This window comes from Rhinatrema bivittatum, chromosome 9 (genome assembly GCF_901001135.1).
Source record: "Rhinatrema bivittatum chromosome 9, aRhiBiv1.1, whole genome shotgun sequence".
Taxonomy (NCBI): domain Eukaryota; kingdom Metazoa; phylum Chordata; class Amphibia; order Gymnophiona; family Rhinatrematidae; genus Rhinatrema; species Rhinatrema bivittatum.
The window spans coordinates 213,055,856-213,082,639 of NC_042623.1; the positions used below are offsets into that span (position 1 = coordinate 213,055,856).

At 44.0% G+C, this 26,784-nt stretch overlaps 1 protein-coding gene across 1 annotated transcript in view; it reads right to left on the reverse strand.

Annotated features, from left to right (window-relative positions):
* Positions 1-25,967, reverse strand: part of CLRN1 (clarin 1) — a 132,132-nt gene extending 106,165 nt beyond the window's left edge. The window contains exon 1 of the mRNA XM_029616561.1: positions 25,347-25,967. Within this exon, the coding sequence (XP_029472421.1) occupies positions 25,347-25,599 (253 nt within the window). The 5' untranslated portion in view covers positions 25,600-25,967. The remainder of the gene's footprint in view (positions 1-25,346) is intronic.
* Positions 25,968-26,784: the final 817 nt, after the last annotated feature.

Genomic DNA, 26,784 nt, shown 5'->3' on the forward strand with positions numbered 1-26,784 from the left:
TGCGCTCCTAGAACCTCCTGATGCCTTTTAATGATGTCGGAGCCGGGTAGTATGCTTTTAGGAGGCAGGAAAACTGCAGGAAATATGCTTTTTTTCTAGCCACTCTGTTTTTAAAAAACCAAACAAAATACAAGCTGATAGGAGGCAGAAAAACAGTGGCTCGTTCTGTTGACAAGGATTTGGTTTTTTTTTTAAAACAAGTGATTGAAGCTACCGGTGGTGAATTGCATGAACTGCAGGATCAAACTTTGCAAAAGACAGGTTTTTTTTTTCCAAAAGACTAGGGACCGGGTAGTATAAAGGGTACGCTGTCACTCAAACCCCCAAGCCAAACCCCCCAGTGATGTCACCAGAAGCCCAAGCCCACCCCTCCAAGCCCTTGCTGTAGATAGGCATGCCCCAATAAAAAAAGTTACCAGAGAGCAGGCAGGAAACTGTGACTCATTCTGTACACAGAGACGGAGAATCCAATTACACCCCTTCCCTCCGCCCCCTCTGCCTCAATCCAACCTTCCCCCAGACCTAAATCTGAGCAGAGGATAATTGAAAGCAGTGGGGGGTGTAGGTTTGCAATGGTGAAACACAAGGCTTTAGTTTTGTTTTAAAAAAAACAGACTTCTGTATTTTACAGCCATATAAAAAAACAAGAATGCACCAGCGGATCTTAAAGAAAATTTATAATGAGCCAGGAAATACCGGCAGTTTTGGCGGTATAACACCTCTTTTGCAGGCAGCTAAAGCATGTATGCTGTCTGTGACCAAGAAACAAGTGATTGATTGGCTTACAGAACAAGATGCTTATTCTTTACACAAACCTGCTAGGGTACGATTTAAAAGAAATAAAACCATAGTGTCAGATATAGATTGGCAATGGCAGGCAGATTTGGTTGATATGACAGCCTTGTCTGGTTATAACAGAGGCTACAAATACATTTTGACGGTGATAGATGTTTTGTCAAAATACGCATGGGCTGTGACCCTAAAAACAAAAACAGGTCGTGAAGTGGCAGAGGCCTTTGAAAATATATTTAAAGGTGGTCGTGTTCCCAACAAAATACAAACAGACAGAGGTAAAGAGTTTTTAAACAGATCTGTGAAGAGTTTGTTAAAATACAGGGGCATTCAGCATTTTGTGACCAACAACGATGTTAAGGCAGCAGTTGTGGAGAGATTTAACAGGACTTTAAAATCCAAAATGTGGCGATACTTTACAGCGCGCAACACTTTTCGCTATGAAGATGTGCTTCCGGCTTTTATGAACAGTTACAATCGCAGTTTTCACAGAACAATACAGGCCCGCCCCATCGATGTAACAACCTCAAACTCACTGCGGTTCTGGAAAGTAATCTACGGCAATAACAACAAACATGAAACTGCTAAGCCTTTTTTAAAAAAGGGGGATCATGTTAGACTGTCAAAAACTAAAGGGAAATTTGAAAAAGGTTATGAACAAACATGGACAGATGAGATATTTATAATTACCGACGTCCTAAGCAGGGGACAGAAAACAGTGTACAAGATACAAGATTATGGTGAGGAAACCATTCAAGGTTCTTTTTATCCTGAAGAATTACAGAAAGTCAACCCTCAACAGGACAGAATATACCGCGTTGATAAGGTTCTAAAGGTAAAAGGGAGAGGTAAGAACAAGCAGTGCTTTGTGAAATGGCGAGGATGGCCTGAAAAATTTAACAGCTGGATAAAAGCATCAGAGATTCAAAACATTTGATTTGAAAAGGCCTTGTCTCATAAAAAGAAAAAAAATGAATGAAGGGGGATTTTACGTAACGCTGCCTAGTAACGCCTCTGTGAGAATATTTCCACAAAACAACAGCTCTAATTTCACCACACAATTAGCTAGACCTTTGGACCTACAGGGACCGTGGGAAGTGGGTCTGGTGGAAATACAGTACCCGAACACATGGGATAATATTAAAGAAGACCATAAATATGTTGTCACCACTGGTGAAGGAAGCACAGAGCATCACTTTGTTGTACGAAGAGGGTATTATGCAACCGTTCAAAACCTGACGGATCAAATGAACCACGACATGAACAGTGTCCTCAAAGCCACGGCACCACGAATCATCTATGACCCCAATATCCGAAGAATCAAATTAAAATCAGAGGACAAAGCAGTAATTTCTGCAGGGGGTGACTTAGCGACCATTTTGGGGCTAGAAGCTAAAACGAATACGAACCGCTCGCTATTTCCAACGGATATCACAGGAGGGTTTAATACCCTATACCTGTATACGGATATTGTAGAGCACCAGCTGGTGGGAGACCATTTTGTACAGCTGCTTCGTTGTGTTCCCACTAAAGGGGGTAAGGACGAGTTTATCACCTTCACTTATGATAAACCGCATTATGTTCCTGTGAACAAGCAGCACATAGACACCATAACATTTGAAATAAAGACGGACCAGAACCAACACGTCTCATTTCGCTATGGGAAAGTGATCCTTAAGCTACACCTGCGACCCCGGAAAACTATTTTTTAAAATGGTTGTGGTTAAATACTATGGGGACCCTGGCGCATACAGAAATTACTATGCAGCACAGGCCGGTGAAGGCCTTTCGGGGTATTACGGTGCTCCGGTCATGTACGGGGCTGGGATAGGCGGAATTTTTCGTAGTCTCTTTAGAAAAGCAATACCTCTTTTGAGAAGGGGTTTTGAGATTGTTAAACCTCATGTGAAAAGTGCAGCAAAAAACATCGCCAAAGATGTTATGGGCCGTGTCACAACGGCGGTTCTGCATAAAATGAACAATAACACAGAGCAGGAGGGGTCAGGATTAGTGGTTATTAGAAGAGCTGTTAAAAGAAAGAGAACCAATCAACAGGGGCCTCCTGAACCTTTTAAAACAAAGAAGACCAAACGTGCCAAGTCTCAAAAGACTAACCGCAAGGGGAAGAAGAGAAACCTCTCCGCCAAGAAGCAAGATATATTCTAAAAACTATGGCTTTTGTACATCAGGGGTCTGAAGAATGTTTGAAATCAGAACTGGATCTGTTTCAACTGGCCCCCACACAAACCAGCATAGAAAAAAGTGTTTATGTGGAGATTCCGCCATTATCTGCCTTGTCAGAAACAGCCCCTTTAGATTTTTATATAGCCGGACATGGCGAGGATTACCTGGATTTGAACAACACGTTGCTGTACCTGACCTGCAAAATCGTGAACGAAGATGGGTCCGATCTTGAAGTAGGGGCCAGAGTAGCTCTCGTGAACTATCCAATAGCCTCTATTTTTAGCCAGCTGGATGTCACTCTCGGAGATAGACTCATTAGTCAGAGCAACAACTGTTACCCTTACAGAGCCCTCATAGAACTGTTTCTCAATTACGGCGAGGGTCCTCTCAAAACACAGTTTACAAGCGGTCTATTTTATAAAGACACAGCCGGAAACCATGAAGTGAGAGACGTGGGATCGCGTAATAAAGGTTTTACCGAAAGAGCTGTTTTTACAGCCGCTAGCCATAAAGTAGAGCTTCTGGGACATTTACATAGCGATCTGTTTTTTCAAGAAAAGCTGCTCATAAATGGCGTGGATGTGAAAATTAAACTAACGCGGAACAAAGATACGTTCTGCTTAATGAGCGGAGATGCCAACGAGAGGTACAAACTCATTATTTTATCTGCAGCCCTCTTTGTAAGGAGAGTGAAAGTGTCACCGGGAGTGCGCTTGGGGCATGCAGAAGCGCTGCTGAGAGCTAATGTCAAGTACGCCGTGGACCGTGTAAGTCTGAAAGTCTTTAGCATACCGGCTGGCGCCCGTGTGACTAACCAGGAAAACCTCTTTTTGGGACAATTACCCAAAATTATCGTATTGGGCTTTGTGGATAATGACGCTTTCAGCGGTAATTACTCTAAAAACCCCTTCAATTTTAAACATTACGATATTAACTTTGCTGCGCTGTATGTGGATGGTGAGCAAGTCCCAGGGAAACCTCTCCAGCCGGATTTCGATAACGGCTGTTGTATCAGAGAATACATGCAGCTGGTTCAAGCAACGGGTAAACATTTGAAAGACAGTGCTCTCTTGATTGATCGTCAAGAGTTTTACCAAGGTTATACCTTGCTGGCCTTTGACCTATCACCCGACCAAGAGTGCACGGACCACTACTCTTTGATTAAAACCGGTAATCTGCGGGCTGAAATCCGTTTTGCCATCGCTTTGCCACACACGGTGAATATGATTGTGTATGGTGTCTTTGACAACGTGATAGAAATTAACCACAGAAGGAACGTCCTTTTTGATTATCTATGATGATGAACACCGTACAGATCTACCGTATTTTAAAGAAGGATCCGTATGTTACAAAATCTTTTGTAGACGTCCTACCCAGTGACTGGCTGTCTGATGTACAAATAGAAAGGAAACCTGCAAGCTTGGTGGTAAATACCCACCCCCACGACCTTCCTGGAGAACACTGGCTAGCAATATACGTGACTGAAAACGGCACAGGAGAATTTTTTGATTCCTACGGGCAACAGCCTGATAGTTTGTTCTTCCCTAACAGTATTATGAACTTTTTCAATAAACATTGTGAGGATGTTTTATACAGCAGCAAACAGCTGCAACACCCTGTATCTACAACCTGCGGTAACCATTGTGTGTTTTTCCTACATCAACGTTGTAAAGGGCTGTCTTTTGAAAATATTTTAAAACTGTATTCCGAAGAATCGTTGCAAAATGACAAAATGGTTTTACAATTTGTAAAAAACAACAAACAGAGAACATGTTGTATGTCTAAATCTTTTCGCTGTCTGTTTCATACCCCCCAGGTGTGTGTACCGTACCAAGAACATTGTACTAATCCTAAATAAAAACAATCTCTCTTGAGAGTTTTTGAAAAACAAACCAAACGTCTATAGTCTATATTTTAAAAAAGCCTTTTTTTTATTTGAAAAGATATAATTACACCTTCAACCATCTGTTTGTATCAAGTACTTTACGTCTTTTACGGGGGAGGGGGTCTTTGCACTTTGCAGTCTTTGTGTACATTTCAGCAGTTGTCGCTGAAGGATTTTCCTTGAGCTGTACCAGCAGATCCCTGTTGGCTGGATTACCCATGACGGTGGAGGGCATGTTTAATTCTGCCAGGGTTTGCATGAACTCTCCCCAACCTTTGGGTATCCTCCGATGTGAAAGAGCACGGGTCTGTGTAGCTCCACGAATCAGGTCTAATAGGTTAGAGCCACTTACAGGTCTTCCCTTGTATACAAAAGTCCCATTACTCTCCCAGGATGCAATGTCCTTATTCTTTGACAGTTTATTGAGCAGTATTTCTGCATTTTTTCTACGGTGCATGCTGATGCTGTTTAACACTTCCTGCAGGATGGGGTCTGGGGGGCTTTTGTGCTCTAGAAATGCAGAGGTTGCTGTATCATCCTGTGGGGGTAGATACAGATTTATTCTTTCTTTTTCCATTTCTCCGTGTCTGTTAAGCACCAGATAGCGCTGTAGCACTTCTGAATAGCGTTTGGCTTTCTCATATTCAGACATACCAGAACTTTGAAGTATACCTTTCATTTCTTCATCGAGTCTTTGAACAGCTGTGGTTCTAATATTTTCCTCATGAACTGAAGGGCTTCTCAAACGGTCAAGTTGTTGACTAGACACTAAATACATTTTTTCTGTGTGCTGCATTAGTATTTTAGCTCAAAAGCCCCGTGATGAGTGGTAGCGCGAATCCTAGCAGAGGCCCGATAAACCCCCCTGACTGTTTGACCAGCTTCTTTTTTTTCTTAAGTGTTATTCTTTTATCACCCAAAATCCTTATGGCTTGACGTTTCCTTTTCAAGATGTTTATCTGCTGTTGTGATAAAGGAACATTACCTCTCAGAGTGTTTAGTGCGATCTCCGCTATGGCCCCCACTAAATCGTTAGAAGCGGCCTTTAGGATAGCTTTTCTCCGTTGCGGAGAGGCTTGAACTAAAAGTTTTAAAAGGGCTAGGTTCCGCTTTAAGCGAGCAGACATGATCTCTGGGACACACACAAAACAAATATGTGGGGGAGAATATATATTCACTTCTTTTTATGGAGGGGTTGTGTTTTTTCACAATATACAGTGGTCCATTCTGGTGGAAAGATGTTTGTCCTCAATCTGTAACGCTCAGGGGTCGTAGCATTTAAATCCACGATGAGATATCCATATGGCTTTCTGGTGGCATCCTCAAAGGCTTCTAAAAAGAAGCGTGACTTACCGGGGTACATCTGTCTGGCTAAAATAGCGATTTGCAACTTGTCTCTAGGATTCTTAAAGAGCACCATATATTTGGTATTTAAGGCTATAGTTCTGCTTGTTTTGCCTTGACAGAAGACATTTTGTACAATATATATAACAAGCCATAAAGCCCGTTAAAACGGGCTACATCCCTCTGTCTCTCACCTCCCCCTCATTCTCTCTCCCCTCACTCTTCACCACCCCCCTCCCCCACCCACTCCTCTCCACCCTCCCTCTCCTCTCACTCAGTCCCCCCTCTCCCTCCCACTCAGTCCCCCCTCTCCCTCCCTCCCACTCACTCAGTCCCCCTCTCCCCCTCTCCCTCCCTTCACCCACCTCCATTTCCTCCCGGCGCCGTAAGCGCGACTTCCCGCAACCCTCACCCGGCTCCATTAACTCCTCCCGCTCCTGCCGGCAGATCTCGGGGGGGGGTCACTCCCGCGCGCGCGGCAGTGACCCCCCCGAGATCTGCCGGCAGATCTGGGGAGGAGAAGTAGCGGCACCGCGCAGCGCGCGGTGCCGCTACTTCTCCTCCCGCTCCTGCCGGCAGATCTCGGGGGGGGGGGCGCGGGAGTGACACCCCCCCCCGAGATCTGCCGGCAGATCTCGGTGGGGGGGGCGCGGGAGTGACCCCCCCCCCCCCCCCGAGATCTGCCGGCAGATCTGGGGAGGAGAAGCAGCGGCACCGCGCGCGCGCGCGGCGCCGCTGCTTCTCCTCCCGCTCCTGCGGCCCCACCGCCATTTTTTTTTTCTGATCGACATCCTTGCCCGCACATGCACAGTAGAGCTGCGCTCTACTGCGCATTTGCGGGCCGTCGGTCACAGGCCATTTATAAGGTAGATACTCAGATTTCTGTGATGCACGTATTGTGTGAAGGCTTTCTCGATTTCATCACTTTTACAAGCAGAAGCCATCAAATCGTCTATAATAACCATATTTATTTTATTGGTTGGAAACAGTTGATCATCATTAAAAGTATCAGGCAAAGAATCCATAAAGGTAATAAAAGGATATTTACACAGCATTTCTTTATACAAAGGTTGCCAGCAACTATAACACCATACAATATTATCAGGCATGTCAGTCAACACACGTCCAGCGTGATCTAGCAGGTTTTTAACAAAGAAGCTTTTGCCGCTATTTGACGGTCCGGCTAAAATACACGAAAATGGGTGCCTCCAGCGCACATCCACAAATTCAGTATCCATAAGGCAGTGTATTAAAACCCTCTTTTATCACCCTTTTATCGTATACGACCCTTTGTGTTTTCTTAAGTAGGCCGGTCTCTATCGCCCAGGTCTTTTTGTTTCTAATGATCCCAGATTGTTGTACCTGTATCTTTTTAGGACTCTTGTCCACGGCGTCAGTTTTATAGTCAAAGACGAGGTCTTTCAAATTAGTGAAATTGATCTTTTTACAATTTTCTACATTTAACGTAAACCCCTTCACTTTCATACAGGTCTTTCCGCTGGATAGTTTGTAGCCATATGTTTTGGGCCCAGCCGATACAAACTCTGTGATATGCTCGTCTGCGGGTATCTCGCTCGTCAACTGTCCTAAATAATCTCCCAAAGGGGGATCGCTGGCACCCTCACGACTCACAAATATCACAGAGTCTGTATCGTGGTACAGACAACGTTCTTGCAAACTGTCAAGCAGTTTGTACAGTTCTAAACGAGCATAAGCAGTTGTGAAACAGGCAATGAAGATGTTTGTATTACCTGACAATATGCTGCGGTCTTTTGAATGCTTCCATGTCACACAGGCTGTTTCATCATCAATAAAATCGCATGATGAAACATCATATTCGGGTGAAAACAAATACTTATACAGATCGTCAGGATCTCTCACAATACTTGTAACAGGTAGGTTTGTTCTTTGACCAAACTTCCCCCACAAAGAGTTTAAGAAAAGCTTGGCAATTTGACGCTTTGCGGGGTTTATACTAACCTGTTCAGGCCTTAAAACTACACCTTCTTTTTTGTAAAAATCAGATATATACATGTTTTGTTTTTCTACATCAGTACACCACTGAGGGTAACCAGAGGCCTCCTGTTTTTGACGGAGATGCATTTTTATGTATTCAGAAAACAGGCTGACAGATTTACATTCAAAGTGCCATATTTCACATATTTCAGCAACCACATACCCTTTTGCAACAGCCTCATTCATCTCCACAGTGCACCAAGTCCCTACGAGGGCTCTCTCCTCATCCGTGTGGTTGCACATATCCTGCAGACTGTTGTCAGCGCATGTGCGGCACAGCGGGAACATGAGCTTACCGCTCACACGGACCGGTAATACTGGGAAAAAGATCTTTCGTGGTGGATAAACTTTGGCTTTAACAAGCCCAAAATAGTCTGAGAGGGGACCAAAGCTGTCATAAATGATTTGCGGGTGGCCAACAGGGTATTCCTTGGTTTTATTGACAAAGGGGTAGAGGCTGGTAAAATCATAGTAATGTATTTTTTCATCAGCCCTGGCTTTATAGTACAAACATGTAGCATTGGTTCTACCACCAAAGAGGGCATCTCTGGGTACTAGCTGCTGCGGCAGGCCTGATTTAACCAGAAAGTCTGCACAATCCCTGATATTTTCTTTCACCATTCTCTTCCATTCGTGTTCCCACAAGCTTATGACCTTAAACCCTCTTCTTTTCAGGAAATCTGCTTTGATTTGTGTTTTGTAATTGAGAAAACCAAAGGTTGTAGCCGTTAAGGGGTTCTGGTCTTTATCGTTATAACAGCTCGGACAACCGTGGAAAAAACAGCCGTTAAATTCAAAAGCTGTTGGTACCCCATCAATAAGTGCATAACCGTCAAGAAAATAGGGACCCACCTGCTTTTCACCCCCCTTTAGAGCATGGGTGATCTGTATTTGCTCTGTGGCCTCTGTATACATCAGCCACTGTATAGAGGGTGTTGAATATCTCTTTGTGTGTCTGTGATAGTTGTCTGGAGGGACGAGTGCCACGGTCTTGGGTTCTAAGAACATAAACCTGTACATAGCCATGCACACAGATGCCAGTGTTATATATTGGAAGGGGTCTATACACCTTTTCACAGTTTTAGATCCACCATCCTGCTCTACAACCACCTCTCTCTCTGTCAAAGCCATGATTTCATTTCTGTATAAGACACAAGCTTGCCTCAGAATGTTCACATCCTGTTGGCAATAATAGGCCAGCTCCTTTTGTAAATCAAAGGTGTTATTTTGATTGTCCCTGTACCATTTTAAAAACTCCTCTCTTTCTCCAGACATCATATACCCATCTCCATAATACTCAACACCGGGCATAGGTCCCACATAATTTTGATTAACCCTGGTGTTAAAAAAATGCGGGAAATAACCCTTACAGCCTTGAAACCCCAGGGCTTGCGGAAGCTTGCTAAGCTTCATGGGCAGGAAATTTAAAGAGTCTTTAAACCGTATACCCAGGGGTTCTATCGTGATTTCTAAGAGCTTAGCACCCTGAGCTAACAAGCGCACATCCATCTTTTCCTTTAGCAGCTCTCTAACTACAAAATAACCATCATAGCCTTTAGAATTATGCGCTATGAAGGTGTATCCTTTGAACTTTTTGTCACAAAAAATCTTAACAAACTTAGAAATACTCTCAAGACCTTTGAACTCCCAGTTTCTTGTGTTGTTTAAATCTGTTGCATATATATAATTTGGAACGTGAAAGCCTGTTTCCTGAACACATTCACAATCATAAAATATATATTTTTCAGATATTTGTGCATGATCAATAGGGGGCATAAAACACAAATGCTTGTCACCAGCGATCAAGGGCTCAGAACAAAGCTTACATTGTCTGACCCGGCATTTATGTTTTTTATCAACATACGATTCACATTTTTCGCACAGTATTTTAAGCAAACACTCAACTTCTTTTTTTAAAGCCAGAACTGTATGCCTTTCTAAACACTCTTGAGAACGACAATACAGCCTGCATTTCGGACATCTCTGTTGTACCCCGATATTGTCTACACACATTGCTGTTAAACAGAGACGGCACCATAATGTACAATTATGATCGTGACTATATGGTTTCTGGCAAAAATGACAGAAGTTTCGCTCCCCATAGAGCTTTTTTACATCTAAGATTCCATAAAAATGGTCATCATGTAGCAATATAAATACAGTTTTCTGGAATTCAGGTCTGTCCTTTGTCTTAAAACACCCCCATTCTTTTGTATAAAGCACAACTCTTATGTTTATACCCAAATGTTGTTCAAATGTTGAGACATCATCTAGCATGACCTTTTTATGTTCTGACCACCCTAGCTCTGTGTGCAGTTTTTTAGCACGGTCTAATAGCTCTGCATCTGTGAGCTTTGTTGGTGACATGAGCACTGTAACACTCCCTGCAAAACATAGTTTATTATCTGTGTTGTTCAAGTCTATTAAATGCCTTCTCTTTTTATGTATGATTTGACTGTACAGAATAGACCTTAAAACCCTTCGTGACCCGCCCCCTCTGTTCCTTATAACAAGAATGACTATGCGGAATGTCTCACCAAACTGTATCTCTCTATAACTCTGCAGGAGTTTACTAACTTGATCTAAGAAATCATCAGCGTTCAAATCCTGAGGGTTTAACTTTCCCGAATACAAAGAATTATGAAAACCTGTAGAATGTAAATGAATCTGTATATAATCATGGGGGGACACGTTATGGCTTATTTCATTTAGAACATGCTGTATGCCTTGTCTCACAACATTTTGCGCATCTATGAAAGAATCTATTCTATCTAAATTAATAAAACGAAATTCCTCTGAATAAAGCACGCCATTAAATTTTTCTAAATCACGGTTCCACCTTCTCACAAATTGCACAAAATTAACCGGTTCATTTTCTACAGCTGCATTTTCAGAGGTCTCTGGTATACAATTATTTACCAACCCCCCTGAAACATTGTCATCGGTACAATTATCTAAGAACATGCTTTCACATTCTTTCTCTACTTCCACCCTGTGCACAGGTCTGTTGCTGTCTCTCTCATCTTTTCTTTCGGAAATAGGCTTTTTTGCAGTCTTTTCACGGTCTAAAATTAAAAATAATAATAATAATTAACATGGGTGGGCTCATACTTTTTTTTTGCAATATTTTAAGAAGAATTTTTCTTAAACTATAACAGTATAGATTCTTACTTTTTTGTTTATCTCTCGGTTTTTTGTACGGTCTTTCGTCAGATTTCTTTGGCATATGCTGCTCATGGTCTGTTATGTAAAAAAAACAAAAAAATGGTAATACCTTTTCTTTTACACAGCTGTGAACTAATTGTTGTTTTACCCGTACAGATATAAAAAAATACTTCTTACCTTCAACTGCATCTTCAGACTCCTTTCTCTTTCTTTTGGAAATAGTTTTGTTTGCACCATTTTCACATTCTAAAAATTACAAAATAAAATAAAAAACACAGGGTCACACACACTTTTGATGTCTTTGTAAATAGATCTCTGCTTCGTTGACTGTTATGAAGGAAAAAAAGAGAGACATTTGGGAGGGTCATAGACATTAAGGAAAACCTATTTCTCACCATTATTTGTATTGCCTTGTTGATCTAAGGCATTACTGCAGCCAGGCTGTTCTTCTTCTTCTATGTTCAAATGTGTGTCTGATTTTGCAATATTTTCCTGTTCTAATGATAAAACAGACAAACACTGTTTTTACTACTGTTTTTTTTTAAAATCATATCTAAAAATATACATTAAAACTATTAACTCACCTTTTAATTTTCTTTGTTTTCTACGTTTCGTAAGTGACATTTTATTAATAAACACAGGCTTCTGCCTTTCTTTGTTTGAAGAATCCATTTCTGTTTCAAACTCCAGACTGCTGAATCTTTTCTGGTCACCGGCTATACCCTTTTATCACCAGCATTAGGTGGGGCGTAACCACCAACAAACCTCAAAACCTGTGTATTGAAACAAAAAAAAAAAAAAAGCTACCTGGCCTCTCTGTCATGTGATGGACATCTTATAGAATAAGATTGTTCTCTTGCTTGGGTTATCATTTACAGGGCTTTTTGTATGTATTATCAATATCTCTTTAGATCTGAAGCCCATTCACAAAACTATAGTATATTGAACCTTTTTTTTTTTTTTTTGTGATTTAATGTTTTGCTGACCATTGTTTTTCCCTGATTAGATTATGTGTCCCAGACAACTATCCGCACCTACCTCATTACAATATACATCCCCCCCTTTTGTTCATGAAAGGTAGTGTGTTACCAGAGCCCTCTTAGGTCTTGGGGCACTTTACAAAATAAAAATCGGCCTCTCTTGAATGTCTTGTCATTCTGGTCTTTTTTTTTCCCTTCCAAACATTGTCTCATTCTGATTAGATTAACCATTTACAGATCTTGGATCCAGAGAACTTCCCCCCCCTAAAAACTTCCATATCACCTTAAAGCACAATTGACACATTTTGTTAATTCTGATATATTTATTAGTTGTTTTTATTAACTAATTTATACACATGGCAAAATTTGTTAAAATATTACAAAGTATTTCATTGTCAATACATACTTCTGAAATACAGACAAGAAAAAAACAAAGACTGCTTTATTATACATTTTTAAAAAAGGACTGGTGTTTTCTACCATAGATGATGGCATTTATATATTTTATCATTAAAATCTCATCTGTAGGTTTAAGCAAACTGTTTAGTTTTTGAACAGGATTTTCAGCAGTTTTCACACTGTGTATAAGATATATGATCAGATTCATATCGTCATTGTTTAGGCTTAATACACCTCGTTTATATGCAGCTAGTACCACAAGATTCAAAACACGTTCTAGGCACAACCTGTTACAAGCGGTCCTTAATTGTTCCTGTGTGTCAGAGGCAGTCCAATAAACGCAACTATGATCATCCTGACTCGGATCGTCGAGAACACAGCCTTCGCAATTTTCATACCGTATGCCAGACAGACATTTTTTAAGAATACTATAGACAGCCACCCTTACGATCGATCTAAATGTTGTTTTTCGAAAAACTCCATGCACCGGCGGTGGTTTTGGGAATCCTATATAGCTCCACCAGCTGAAATCGTGCACATCTTCAGGATTGTTGTTTTTTTTTTGATCACATGTATCTGGTTCTTTTATATTTGGACAGAAGCAGCAAATACAGTTCATTTTGATACCTGGTGTGTCTCCATATTCTTCTGTTTGTAAAGATCCTTCATTTTCCTATAAAACATAATGTAAAACATTAAATTAAAACCTCTTCTAAACAAACTCTCTATTATAGATAGCTCCCAAACACGCCACCCCTAAAATGCATCATTAGAAGGAAAGAGATTTTTTCTTACCTTACACTCAAGCTTTTCCAATAATCTGCTTCGGCATCCAGAGCAGCTTTGTGCAGCTCTAAATCTTCAGAATCTAAAGCATTTTCATTGATCAAGTTTGGATCCTGCGAATCAAAAAGCTTTTGCCCCAACGGAAGTTCATCAAAATCTGGGTCAGTGCTTCCTCCTTCTTCTTCTGCCCTCCGCTTTCGTTTATGGCTCCTCTTTAGTTTTGGCTGTTGAACGATTTTCATTTCAAGACGCTTAGGTGTTTCATATACGGCCATTTTCAGGAACAATTACAACAACTCTGCTTGAAGATTGTTCTCACGTGATCACTATCACATGATTATTTCTATATCCGGTCTTGCAAGTTTGGGCGTGTCTAACAGAGAGGGGAGGAGGGAAGGGTTGTGGGGGAGAATACAGAAGTCTGTTTTTTTAAAAACAAAACTCCACATCAGACACTATGGTTTTATTTCTTTTAAATCGTACCCTAGCAGGTTTGTGTAAAGAATAAGCATCTTGTTCTGTAAGCCAATCAATCACTTGTTTCTTGGTCACAGACGGCATACATGCTTTAGCTGCCTGCAAAAGAGGTGTTATACCGCCAAAACTGCCGGTATTTCCTGGCTCATTATAAATTTTCTTTAAGATCCGCTGGTGCATTCTTGTTTTTTTATATGGCTGTAAAATACAGAAGTCTGTTTTTTTTAAAACAAAACTAAAGCCTTGTGTTTCACCATTGCAAACCTACACCCCCCACTGCTTTCAATTATCCTCTGCTCAGATTTAGGTCTGGGAGAAGGTCGGATTGAGGCAGAGGGGGCGGAGGGAAGGGGTGTAATTGGATTCTCCGTCTCTGTGTACAGAATGAGTCACAGTTTCCTGCCTGCTCTCTGGTAACTTTTTTTATTGGGGCATGCCTATCTACAGCAAGGGCTTGGAGGGGTGGGCTTGGGCTTCTGGTGACATCACTGGGGGGTTTGGCTTGGGGGTTTGAGTGACAGCGTACCCTTTATACTACCCGGTCCCTAGTCTTTTGGAAAAAAAAAAACCTGTCTTTTGCAAAGTTTGATCCTGCAGTTCATGCAATTCACCACCGGTAGCTTCAATCACTTGTTTTAAAAAAAAAACCAAATCCTTGTCAACAGAACGAGCCACTGTTTTTCTGCCTCCTATCAGCTTGTATTTTGTTTGGTTTTTTAAAAACAGAGTGGCTAGAAAAAAAGCATATTTCCTGCAGTTTTCCTGCCTCCTAAAAGCATACTACCGGCTCCGACATCATTAAAAGGCATCAGGAGGTTCTAGGAGCGCATATTTCGGGACTTTTGTATTGTACTTCCGGTGAAATCATCAAAAACAGCCAGAGTCCATTAATACTGACATCATTAAAAAAGCGACAGGACCCTTTCTGATGACGTTTTAGGGGGTGTGTTTTTGGGGGGCGGTGTGGGGTGGACTTCCGGTGATGTCATACCCGCTACGTCACAGGGGGGTGTGGCTTGGGGTTGGGGTGTGGGCGGGGTCATCCGTGACATCATGGGGGGGCGGTTTGGGGGTGGGGTGTGGGAGGGGCTCCCCATTCACTTCTATTGGGAGGGGAGGAGCATCGATGGGGTCTGGGCGGGGGCCAGGGGCGGAAGGGGTGGGGCCGGGGCGGAAGGGGTGGGGCCTGTGGCGGAAGGGGTGGGGCCTGGGGGCGTGGGAGGGGCGGGATGAGGTGGGAGGGGCGTGGCTACATCCCCATTCACTTCTATGGGGAGTGGGCGGGGCTTAGACCGGAAGTGAACGCTGATTGGCTGCGGAAGGGGTGGGGCCTGTGGCAGAAGGGGTGTGGTTGGGGGGCGTGGTAGAGGGCGGGAGGGGGCGTGGCTATGCCCCCATTCACTTCTATGGGGAGTGGGCGGGGCGTGGGCGGGGCTTAGACCGGAAGTGAACGCTGATTGGCTGCTGTCATCCTTATCTCACCTGTCAATCAGTTTGATTGATCGTGTACCCATTATACTACTATCCCCCAAAACCCGCCCCCAAAACTTCCCTGTTAGAGGAGCTTCCCCTAACAGGGAACCGAGAATCAATGAAAAAACAACTGAGAGGGATCAAAGAATACATATTTTTCAGAAGGAAATGTGACCAGGGAAATCTCAACAGAAAAACAGGCTCCTAAAGCTATAACCTCATTACGCATATTAAGAAATTTCTTTCTTCTCTCCTGGGTAGCCTTAGAAAAATCAGGATATATCCAAACATTGTACCCCATAAACAAAATATGAGCCAATGAAAATGCAATCTAAGAATCCTAACAATCATGTAATGAAACCAAAGTAACGAACAAAGTAGCCCTGTGATCTTCATTTATACCAGCAGATTCTAGCAACTGGTGGTCCAGTGGGGGTCCCGGGAGCGATCTCCCGCTCTCAGGCCGTCGGCTGCCATTAATCAAAATGGCGCTGATGGCCCTTTGCCCTTACCATGTGACAGGGTATCCGTGCCATTGGCCGGCCCCTGTCACATGGTAGGAGTAATGGACGGCATGTGCCATATTTAAAAATGGCGCAGGCCATCCAGTGCTCCTACCATGTGACAGGGGCCGGCCAATGGCAAGTCTTGGGGGGTTCAGGAGGGTGAGGGGTTGTAGTAAATTAAATTTAAAGGGTTGGGATTTTTTTTTGGGAAACGAATACATATGTAACTAATGAACGGATCGGGGTCCCCCGAGAATGGATGCAATGGATTTGGGTCCGGACGAATAGGAATCCCGAATGGGACGAATCCATCCCTGCTGCACATCCCTATACGCAGCTGGCCCAAAATCTGGAAGCAATAAAGATACAAAACAGCAAGATGGTATTTTTGAAGATTCTACAGCTCCTTTTATCAGGGCTGGGATCAGCGTTTTGTGTGCCTGGAGCAGATATTTAGAATTACACCCTTCCCCTCCCCTTGACTTATGAGTTGTTGCTCTAGCACAGTGCTCTCTCCTTTGGGGCCAAGGCACAGCTCTCCCTTCTGTGGCAGTGGCTTCACCAAACCACCCCCTTTCTCTCTCCTCCGGTCCAGTATTCCCTCTCTCTTCATCTCCATTTGATGCCCTGCATCCCCCTTTTACTCTCCACACCCACTCCTTGTCATGCATTCTCCTCTCCACTCTTTGTCCAGCATCGTCCCCTCTCTTTCACATCCATCCATTACTGAGTGCATTCTCCTCTCTATCACCCAACCCTTGCCCAATGATTCGAGTCTCTACCACCCATTCCTTCCCTGGCAGTTTCCTCCTTTCTCCTGGCAGCTCCCCTCTCTCTGCCCAACAGCAGTCCTCGCGCTCTCCCAACTGCCTGCTGTCCAGGTCATGGCTGGCTGGTGATTGAATAACCCCCCAAGGCAGGAGTAGGCTGGACCCTCTGGCTAGCTGGCTAGGAGTCAAGATTTTCTGCCTGACCAGCCACCTCCCTTTCAAATTGAGCTCTCTGGTTCTGGTGGCTGGCAGGACTTAGCCAATGGTGCGCAAAGACAGGAATGGGCATACCTGGGAACTTTTGACTTCCAGTCACCTTGAGATTACCGTGGATTAGTGGGGGGGGGGGGGGGGGGGGACGGGGACGACAGGGGGAGGCCAACTGCACAGTGGGACCGGATACTCACAAATCTGCTCTCATAAACACTTTTACATGCTCACACTTACTTTCACTGCTCATTCTCTCACATTCTCACATGTCCATTTACACCTTTACTTCTGCCATTCTCCCACCAACACACACACATACACCTCTCCCTCTTCCATACACACATGCCCACTCACTTTCACACCCATGCTCACTTGCACTCAGCTCTCTCCTACTCTCCTACTCACTTACATACACTCTCAGATCTCTTCTTCCTACACAAATACATACTCGCTCACTCTCACAGACATGCTCATTCATTCTCTCTCCCCACCTTTCAAAACACACTAGCAACAGCAGACTCTAACTTGGGCTCCTGGAGCAGTAGCAGCCTCTTCCTTCTTCTCCTGTGCTGCAGAAGTGGACGCTGCCTGTTTCATACTCCTCGTTTGATGTACGGGCAGGAAATCGCAATGTCAATTGGCCAAGGTAAACAGGATGGGGTGGGCAAGTGGCTGGTTACAGGAACAGGCTGTGCAGGAGCAGGTGGTGTCACGAGGAAGCAAAGTTAAGAGTTAAAAAGGTCCGGAGATGGTAGAAATCACTGTTGAGTTCCACCTTTTTCAGCCGCGCAAGACCAATGATGTTCCTTTCTTCTTTCTGGGTCCAAGTAGATTGGTTTTGCTGCAGCACCCGGAGATTTCCGGTATTTGCCCGGAGACCCATGACCAGGCAGACAGGTCCACCGGGGCATACCCAATCCCCAACTAGGCCAATCTGTCTCTGGTTCCTGCACAAATGAAGTCCTGAATGCTATAGATGTTTGTGCAGTGGCAGCAGCAATAGCTTCAGAAACTTGAAACAACATTTGCACAGGGCCTGCAAGCCAGCATGGACTCACAGGCCTTGAGGCAGACCCGACCCCTCTCCCGCACAAGCTTATTCATTGTAGATAACCTGAATGACTGAGAATGCCCTAGGACAAATTTGAGAACCACTGCGCACTGCCTTCAATTAACAACCTGTCCCCTGCAGATAGGAGGAAAGCTAGGAACAAGAGGAAAGGAGGGGGCTGGATTAGGGAGTAGAGGGCTCTTTCTTGCTTTTTCACTGTGCTCTGTTTGCTCCAGGTTCAACCACCCTCTCCTGTTCCTTGCACACTGCCTGGGAGGGGAGGGTTTGGAACAGGCAGCAGAGGACTGTTCTTTCTTACCTGACATTCAGGGCACTGGCCAATGGAGGCATCAGGACAGAGCCCTGTGTGCTGATGCAGTGGGCCCCCCTGCTACAACCATAGGTAAAAGCAGCCCTTCTGGGGATGCCTTCTTGGGCCTGACACCCAGGGCAGCCGCCCCCCTTGTCCCCACCCCCCCAGTCCCGGCACTGGCTTTTATTAGAACTGAAAATGACTATTAACATGAGTCAAGCGCAGATTTGAACTCTGACCTCTCAAGCTGGGCATCCTAAATCATCAGGTTTCCTGAAGGTACGCTAACCAGTTCTTCAATTATTTTATTACGCTAGGTGTCTCAAATTTAGTGGTGGTGGCTGGACAATTCAATTGGCAAAGTTATTGTTTTGAGTCCGTGCCCAAATTCATTAGCAGAATATTCCGTGCATGCACAAACAGCTGGCAAGTCACCCAGGGCCGGGTCAGCCAAGTTACTGTTTCATACTGTCATTCATCATGTGATATATCAGCATTGTGCTAAGCTTGGGTGCTGGCGTTAACAATAGGTAACTCTAGCTGCTCCATTACCTTAATGAAGAGAACCTAAGCCATCTGTGGTCTTGATCCGCTCTCTGCTGTATAATCACTAGTTCAGAACAAATTCCTCTAGAGCTGAAAATAATTCTCTTGGGGGATGCAGTGAAACTCGTATCACCCAAGAGGACCAAGGCTAAGGGGGGGGGGGGGGACCATTTCATTAGGATTCAGAATGCAGAGGCTGTATTTTAAACTGCATATCACTATGGGATTGATCAGTGTTACACTATAGTCTCCCCTGCTTCACAGAAGGATGTTTTATAGTATATTTGTAATCATAAAACCAGCAAAATGTAAGGTTTATTTATTTATTTATTTATTTATTATTTTGTTATACCGAGTTTCATGACTAGAATCACATCAACCCGGTTTACAATTAACAATGTGTGTAAGGTAGAGAGTAACATAGTAAACAATATTCCCAATTCAAACTTCAAATACAGAAAACAATATTACGGATGTGAGAAAGTTACAATAAAACAGGGAAAATTAACTAGGATCTGGAAAGGGGGAGAAATTGAACAAAGAAATATTTACATTTCAGTCAATTGCATCAATTAATATAATTGTATAGCAAAAATGAATATATATGATACAGTTGTGAAAGACGATAATATGGTGCTGTGTGTGAGTGGGTAGTTGGTGGGTTCTTATTTCAATCCAATTTTTGAATACGAGTTTGTGCTGATGGGTGGAGGATTTAATCAAGGCCTGGGAATGCTTTTTTGAAAAGCCAAGTTTTTAGTCTTTTCCTAAATGTTAGAGTGCATGGTTCTTGTCTCAAGTCAGGTGGGATAGAGTTCCATAGAGTTGGACCTGCTGAAGAGAAAGCTCTGAGACTGAAGGATTTATGTTGGTAGGTTTTGGCATGTGGAGCCTGAAGTGATTCTTTGTAGTATTCCCTGATGGGTCTGGCAGATGTGTGTTTTTTAAATGGGATTTGTAGGTCGAGTTGAGTGTGTTGGTGGATGGCCTTGTAGATGATAGTGATGGATTTGTACATGATTCTGTAGTGGATCGATAACCAATGAAAGTCTTTGAGAATAGAGGAGATGTGGTCGATTTTCCTGGAGTTTGTAAGGATTCTGGCTGCTGTGTTCTGTACCATTTGTAGAGGCTTGGTATAAGAAGCTGGGAGGCCTAGTAGTAGTGAGTTGCAATAATCTAGTTTGGAGAAGATTATTGCTTGCAAGATTGTTCTAAAGTCCTGAGCGTGGAAAAGTGGCTTTATTCTTTTCAGAATATGTAATTTGTGGAAGCAATCTTTGGTGGTTTGGTTAATGAATGGTTTGAGGTTAAGACGGTTGTCTAAGATGGCTCCTAGGTGAGCGGTTTGAAGGAGGGCTGGTGGCTTTGAATGTGTGTTGTTGTTTTCCGGTGATATGAGCAGGTATTCCGTTTTCGAAGCATTGAGGACTAGGTTTAGGCTGGTGAGGAGATGTTTGATTTCTAATAAGCGACTATCCCAGTATTCCATTGTTTTCGAGATTGATTCTTTTATAGGGATCACAATCTGTACGTCGTCTGCGAAGAGGAAGTGTTTCAGGCTTAATTTTGTGAGTAGTTGACATAGCGGTAGCAGGTAGACATTAAAGAGCGTGGGTGAAAGCGATGATCCTTGCGGCACCCCTCGGTTGGAAGGGTGATATTGGGATTCTGTATTGTGAATTTTGACTCTATATCTTCTGTTTTCCAGGAAGGTTTTGAACCAAGTTAGTGTAGCACCTGTCACTCCTATGTTTGCCAGCTGTTTTAGAAGGAGGAAATGGTTGATGGTGTCAAAGGCCGCCGAGAAGTCAAGGTACTAAACTATTGTGAGTTTTATGCAAAAGACAGTCAAAATGAAACAAAGTGAAACTATATGATATAATATAAAGGGTGTGCCAAAATCTGAAGGAGCAATCCATGACGGGGGAAGGGGTGGTGGTGGGAAGGGTTGGTGAGATTTTGATGTGTGCTAACCAGGAGAGAGAACCCAGGGTGATCATGTCTGACGTTCGGAGTCCAACGACATGATCACCCTAGATAGAGGAAAACCGTGTGATAAGGCGGTAGTCAGAGCCAGAGGGACCCTAGGGTGCAAAGTGAGAGGTGGTAATACCTTCGTACAGGTCATTGGTGAGACCTCCGATGGAATACTGTCTCCAAGTTTGGAGGTTTTACCTCCAAAAGGATACAGAAAGGGTGGAAAAGATCCAGAGAAAGACTCTGAATGACTTAAAGCCCTAAACATGTATACCCTAGAGGAGAGGAAATGAGAGACAGGGGTGGGAGGGAGATATAACAGAGATACTTAAATACCTCAAAATTATAAATAAAACAGAATAAACAAATCTATTTCAGAGGGAAGATTTGCTCCAGAACAAGAGATCACTGTTACGCCCGTCAGTCGCAGACGGCTGCGAACGCTCTTGATCACCTCTTTTTACACAGCATTGACTCTGTTGGAAAGACTTGCAGCCTCTGCCAGCTATTGCCGGCCTGCCTACTACTCCCAGGCCTCCCTTGTCGGCATGGACGCTGACGACCGCCATCTTGTCCTTGGAATCCCATAGGCGCGCGCGCGCATGGGCCAGTCTTAAGCACGACATGGCGGGAACCTCAGGGACGTCCACTCCGGATGACGTCATTCCACCAGGATACTTAAGCCAGCTGGCCCTGCCTACCGACGACTTGGCAACGAGTTCCGTCATTGCTGAATCTGCTTCGCTCACTAGGGACTTCCCGTTCCTGTCGCTGCCTCTTCGGCATGAGACGCTCTGGGTACCCGCTCCTCGGGGGCCCCATTCCTCGTCTCTGGCTATCCGCTCCCCGGAGGGCCTAATGCCGTGGACTTCTGCCTGCCCCGTTCCTCGGGGTTTCTCTTGGAACCTTCGCTACTGTGAGGACCTCTGCTCTGCGGACCACTACCGTACCATCTTTCGTGAGGAACCCTCTTCAGTGTACCCCGCACTGCGGACCACTACCGTATCACCTCTACTGAGGAACCCTCACCGGTGTATCCTGCGCTACAGACCACTACCGTATCATCTCTATAGAGGAGCCTCATTGGTGTACCCTGCTCTGCAGACCATTGCTGTATCTTCACTATAGAGGTATTCCCTATCGCTCAGACCCTGAGACTTTCTCCTGCACTCCCCGCTCCTCGGGCAGTGTTCTCTCTTTCTTAATAAAGACTAATCTATAGCTGTTTCTGACATCAGCTGAGAGCTCACCTCCTGACGGTGAGGCTCACAGGGCTCCTCCCTGTGGGCGGTACCATTTCTCACCTCAGCCCAGGGCCCACATACCTACAAATCCTAGCAATCACAGTATGATGCTCCAAGGGAGTAGACTGGGAAGCAAGATCAAAAAATATTTCTTTAATAAAATGTATGGTGGATGCATGGAATGATCTCCTGGTGCAGCTGGTGAAGCAAAAGAGAAACAGAATGTAAGAAAGCCTAGGATAAGCACAGAAGATCCCATGCCAGAGATTAACTTGCATCTATGGCATTGCATCAAGAATGAAATTGTTCTAAGATCCTTGTCTGCTGTTATATTCTATGTTATTATATATGTTGCAATTAAAGCTGGAGTAAGATTTTGACTATAGAAACAATGGGCACCTTTCATTTTAGCCTTTCACACCTAAGAATCCCGCCCAGATGAAGTCCATCTCAACCCTTCCCACTGCCATTTATAATTGGGTGTTGGAGCGATGGGCCACCCATGAGCTTTTCTCTAATTAGTCCCCGCCCTCCTCTCTTTGTGACCAATCAAGGTAGCCACCCTCAGTACAGGGCCACAGACCACAGTTTCCTTTGGAACCTGGTATGTGTGCATCCTGCGCCCCCGCTTGCTGATGTCACTTTTGTGCAAGGACTGGAATTTACCAGCCCTCGTTGGGGAGCAGAGGTGGCACAGTGAATGTTGCCCCTGAAGTTTCCCCAGCACCTGGAATCAACCCTAAGTTTCTTGCACAGTGGTGTGCAGTGTTATCATTGGGTCGGCCCATAGAAATGATTTGTGGTGTTGGGTGCAACAATAATAACTTGTTCCGGAGAGGAGGGATATCTTGATGTATGGGAAGTTGTCTTTGATGTACTAAATAAGCTTCACCTGTATACTATGATGTGGTGTTTAAAAATATATTTCATCTGCATTATAAAATTGAGGGACAATCCACAGTTATTAAACCAGACAAAATAAACAGTGATTGGATGAACAGCGATTGCCAGAAAACTAACTCTTTAAGAATTTTACATTCCAGAACATACCTGATGTTTTTTTTCACAATTGCAATGAGCTATAGTGCGGCACCCAGAACATGACAAACATGACAAAAATGTTGGATCTCAAGAATGTTTGGGGTTTTTTTTTGATGGATGGAATATTTGACCCAGCGACCATTACAGAAAAATGGGATGAGGATTTAGCATAAACTTTGGATGAAGATGACTGGAAAGATATTTGGGGTTCGACTCTTAAACTGTCTAGCTGTAACAAGGTCCAGGAGTTAATGTTCTGCCCGAGATATCCCCTGTTTTTCTCTAAATTTAGTGCTTCTAGCCCTTTATGCTGGCGGGGGTGTGGAGAATCTGATCTCATTTTCATATGTGGTGGGACTATTCCATTGTAAGTGACTTTTGGCAACGGGTAGAGGCTTTGATTAGAAAAATACTGGGCTGGCTTATTCAGTTTATTCTCTGCCTCTGTTGGGTAGATGGGGTGATATAGAGTTGAGTAAACCTGCTAAATCCCTTGGTGTTCATATATTGCATGCTGCTCATATTATGACCGCCTACTATTGGAAGTCAACTCCCTTGATTGCACACTGGAGGTCAGTGTAAGTGGACATTGCTATTATGGAAAAAGTCTCCTCTCTCCTTAATAGGCCCGAGGCCTATGATAATATAAGGACGTTATACGGACAGTGGAAACAACGTATTGAGTGATATTTTTGAGTGTTGTTATCTTTGCTATTACCTCCGTCAACACCTCTGTTCTTTTATATTTTCAATTATACTTTTATATTATTATTTTTACTTCTTTGTTATTGATAAGGGTCATGACATGGTATCCTACTTCTCTTCATATTTACAATTTTGCTTGCAGTGATATTGCACAACTGCTTCCTCTTAGTAATGTCTTGTGTTATTGCATCCCAAAATAAAGACAAAAATAAACCCTACCACTTTAAAAGCAATAGATAACAATTCATAGTGCAATCATAGGTCAATCTTTCATGACTCTTCAAAAAAAAGTGCTGATTTTTGCCGGTGGCATAAAATGGGAGAACGTGCTTACTGAATGGAACTCATATTGCAGCCTGATCTACTAAAGATGTTTATTCCCCCTCTCATTTTGCGTCTCTGAGAAAAAGTAAATAAATATGCTCCTAGAAAGTAATTTTCTTATTCAATCTTCACAAATTACTTCCAAGTTCAAACTGTCTCTTTGAAAAACATGTGGCTGGGATTGTTGGTAGATAATGTTTAAAGCGACTTAGTAACAGGGCCGGAGCATCCCAATAGGCGAGCTAGGCAGTCACCGAGGGCGCCAGCCATTAGTGTGGTGGCAAAGAGCAGCCATGTGGGGCTGCAAGCGGAGCCCATCCCACTCACAGCCAAGAGCAGTAAAGACTCGGCAGGCCGCAAGTGGAGCTTATCCCGCTCGCGGCTGAAAGGAATAGAGACTCCACAGGCTGCGAGTGGTAGAGACTCAGCGGGCCATGAGCAGCACCCACCCTGCACACAGCTGAGAGAAGCAGAGTCTCGGTGGGAAAGGCGCTTACATTTGTGTGTGTGTTCAAGAGAGCAATGGTGTTAGTGAGAGCGAGGGAGAGAGCCTGTGTAAGGGTGCATGTGTGAATGAGATAAGAAACCTAGGTGTGTGTAAGAGAGGGGGGCCTGTCTGAGGTATGGGCCAGAGCCAGGGCTTGGCGGGGATGGGGAGGAGAGGGAAAGGGGAAGGGGCAGGCGCAAGGCAGAAGATTTGCCTAGGGCGCCTAATGCCCTTGCATCTGCCCTGCTTAGTAAGGTATAAAAAAGGACTGATTATTTACCATAAAAAGAATGTTGCTGTTATTGCTGAACAATTCATGGCAGTAATGTACCATAAACTAGGAACAGTGTCCTTCCTAACAGGTAGATGCACAATTTGTAGCGCAATTGATTGCAAAAAAACATGTCAGGGAGCAGTTTTTGTATTTGACAATTTCTAGGTATGATGACTAAGTGAGTGTTAGTATCCTGCAAGAATAGATTATGTACTAAGCTCATTTGTCCTCTCATACAATATCTTCCATTCAAGAACGCGTCAAAACGCTTGCAAAAAAACGTTTGCTAATATAATAATAATATAATTATATTTTTTAAGTGAGTTAGGCTTTAGATAGCTGGGAAATTCCTCCAGGGTATTCATTAAACAATTCGGAAGCTCTAGGTACTTACATGAAAATCTGACAGGTCTGCCGCCTAGCCCGCACTGCCTGACCCATTGGCCATGGAAAAGCCCGTACTGGATGTCGCCGAGAAACTTCTGCAGCTCTTCTCCGGTGGCGTTCACCAGCAAGGCTCCGGTTTTGCAGAGCACCGACCCCCGGAGCCACAGCTGAGTCCCGATGGCCGCGGCCGCGCCGAGCGTGCAGGCGAAGCTGAGGATGCCAGCCGTGCTGAACAGTACTTTCTTCTGCCGGGTCGGCATGCCTGCTCAGCCGGCGGCTTTCGGGAGCACAGCGGCCCCAGGACCGCAAAGAGCCGTCACGGCCAGCGGGAGAGCGCGAGCGCAGGGAATCGCGCGTTATCTACCGCAGGTCGCGCTCTGGCCAGCGAATCCCAGGGAGACGTTCAATTCCCCTCTTCCTGCACCGGCCGGTTCGGGACGCGAGTCTCGATTTTCCAAACCTTCTAAGCAATAAGCAGCAGGCAGTTCTGCGGCCTCTCCTTTTCCATCCCTTAGTAACGGCTGCCAAGGGCCGGAGATGTCATTCGACGAATCCGATCCGTGTAATTTGATAAATGCCTCCGCTCCCCTCGCTCCTCGGCAGCCTTTCGCCTGATTGGACGAACAGCGATTGCCAGAAAAGGAGGCTTCGATCCCCTCTTAACCTGCCTGTCCGTCCGAGATGCTAATTTCTTTCTCTGCATTTCATTTTTCCCTGGAGGCCTATAAAACTTTATAATTTGCAGTTATACCAATTTCTTTCTTTACTGATTTGGAGGCGGCTGCACAAGCTGATGCAGGGCAAGATTAATGACCGCAGCCAGAGAAGTGGTGGATAACGCTTGCCCTCCTCCGCCTCTCTACTACTAATAGAGAACTCGGCCAGTTTGTGTGCCTGTTCTGGCAGGGCACTGCCCACTTTACCCGCGCAGACATGTTCTTATCTGCAGTATTTTATAAATCGAGTTCCAATTTGTGCATTATGCATCAGTATAATGCAATAATATCGGGATTTCATGTGCATGCCTATGTTTTTGACGTGTGTGGATACACGCACAGCTTGGAAAGGGGTGACAGGGTGTGTATATATATAAAAAAGGAAAAAGGCCTGCGTGGGGCTGTTAAATGGCAAATGTGTGATGCATATATCTTTCTCTGTTGTGGCCATAAGTAGGACCAGGGATCGACCACCCTATGGGTTGCGTCAACCCCACCTCAGGCCAAGGGTCCACCTCCAGTGCAACATGAACTTTCCACACACAATTAAAAATTATGCATTTATAATAAATGATTTTCCATGGAAAAGGACATTGAGTTAAAAATATTACTTACAACATGCATGTTATATTTACATGTAGTACTGTGGTGCCAAGAAGAAAACCCTGCCAAAACAAGACACTTGGAACCCATATGGACTTAGGTCTATTGTAACACATACTCGTGTGG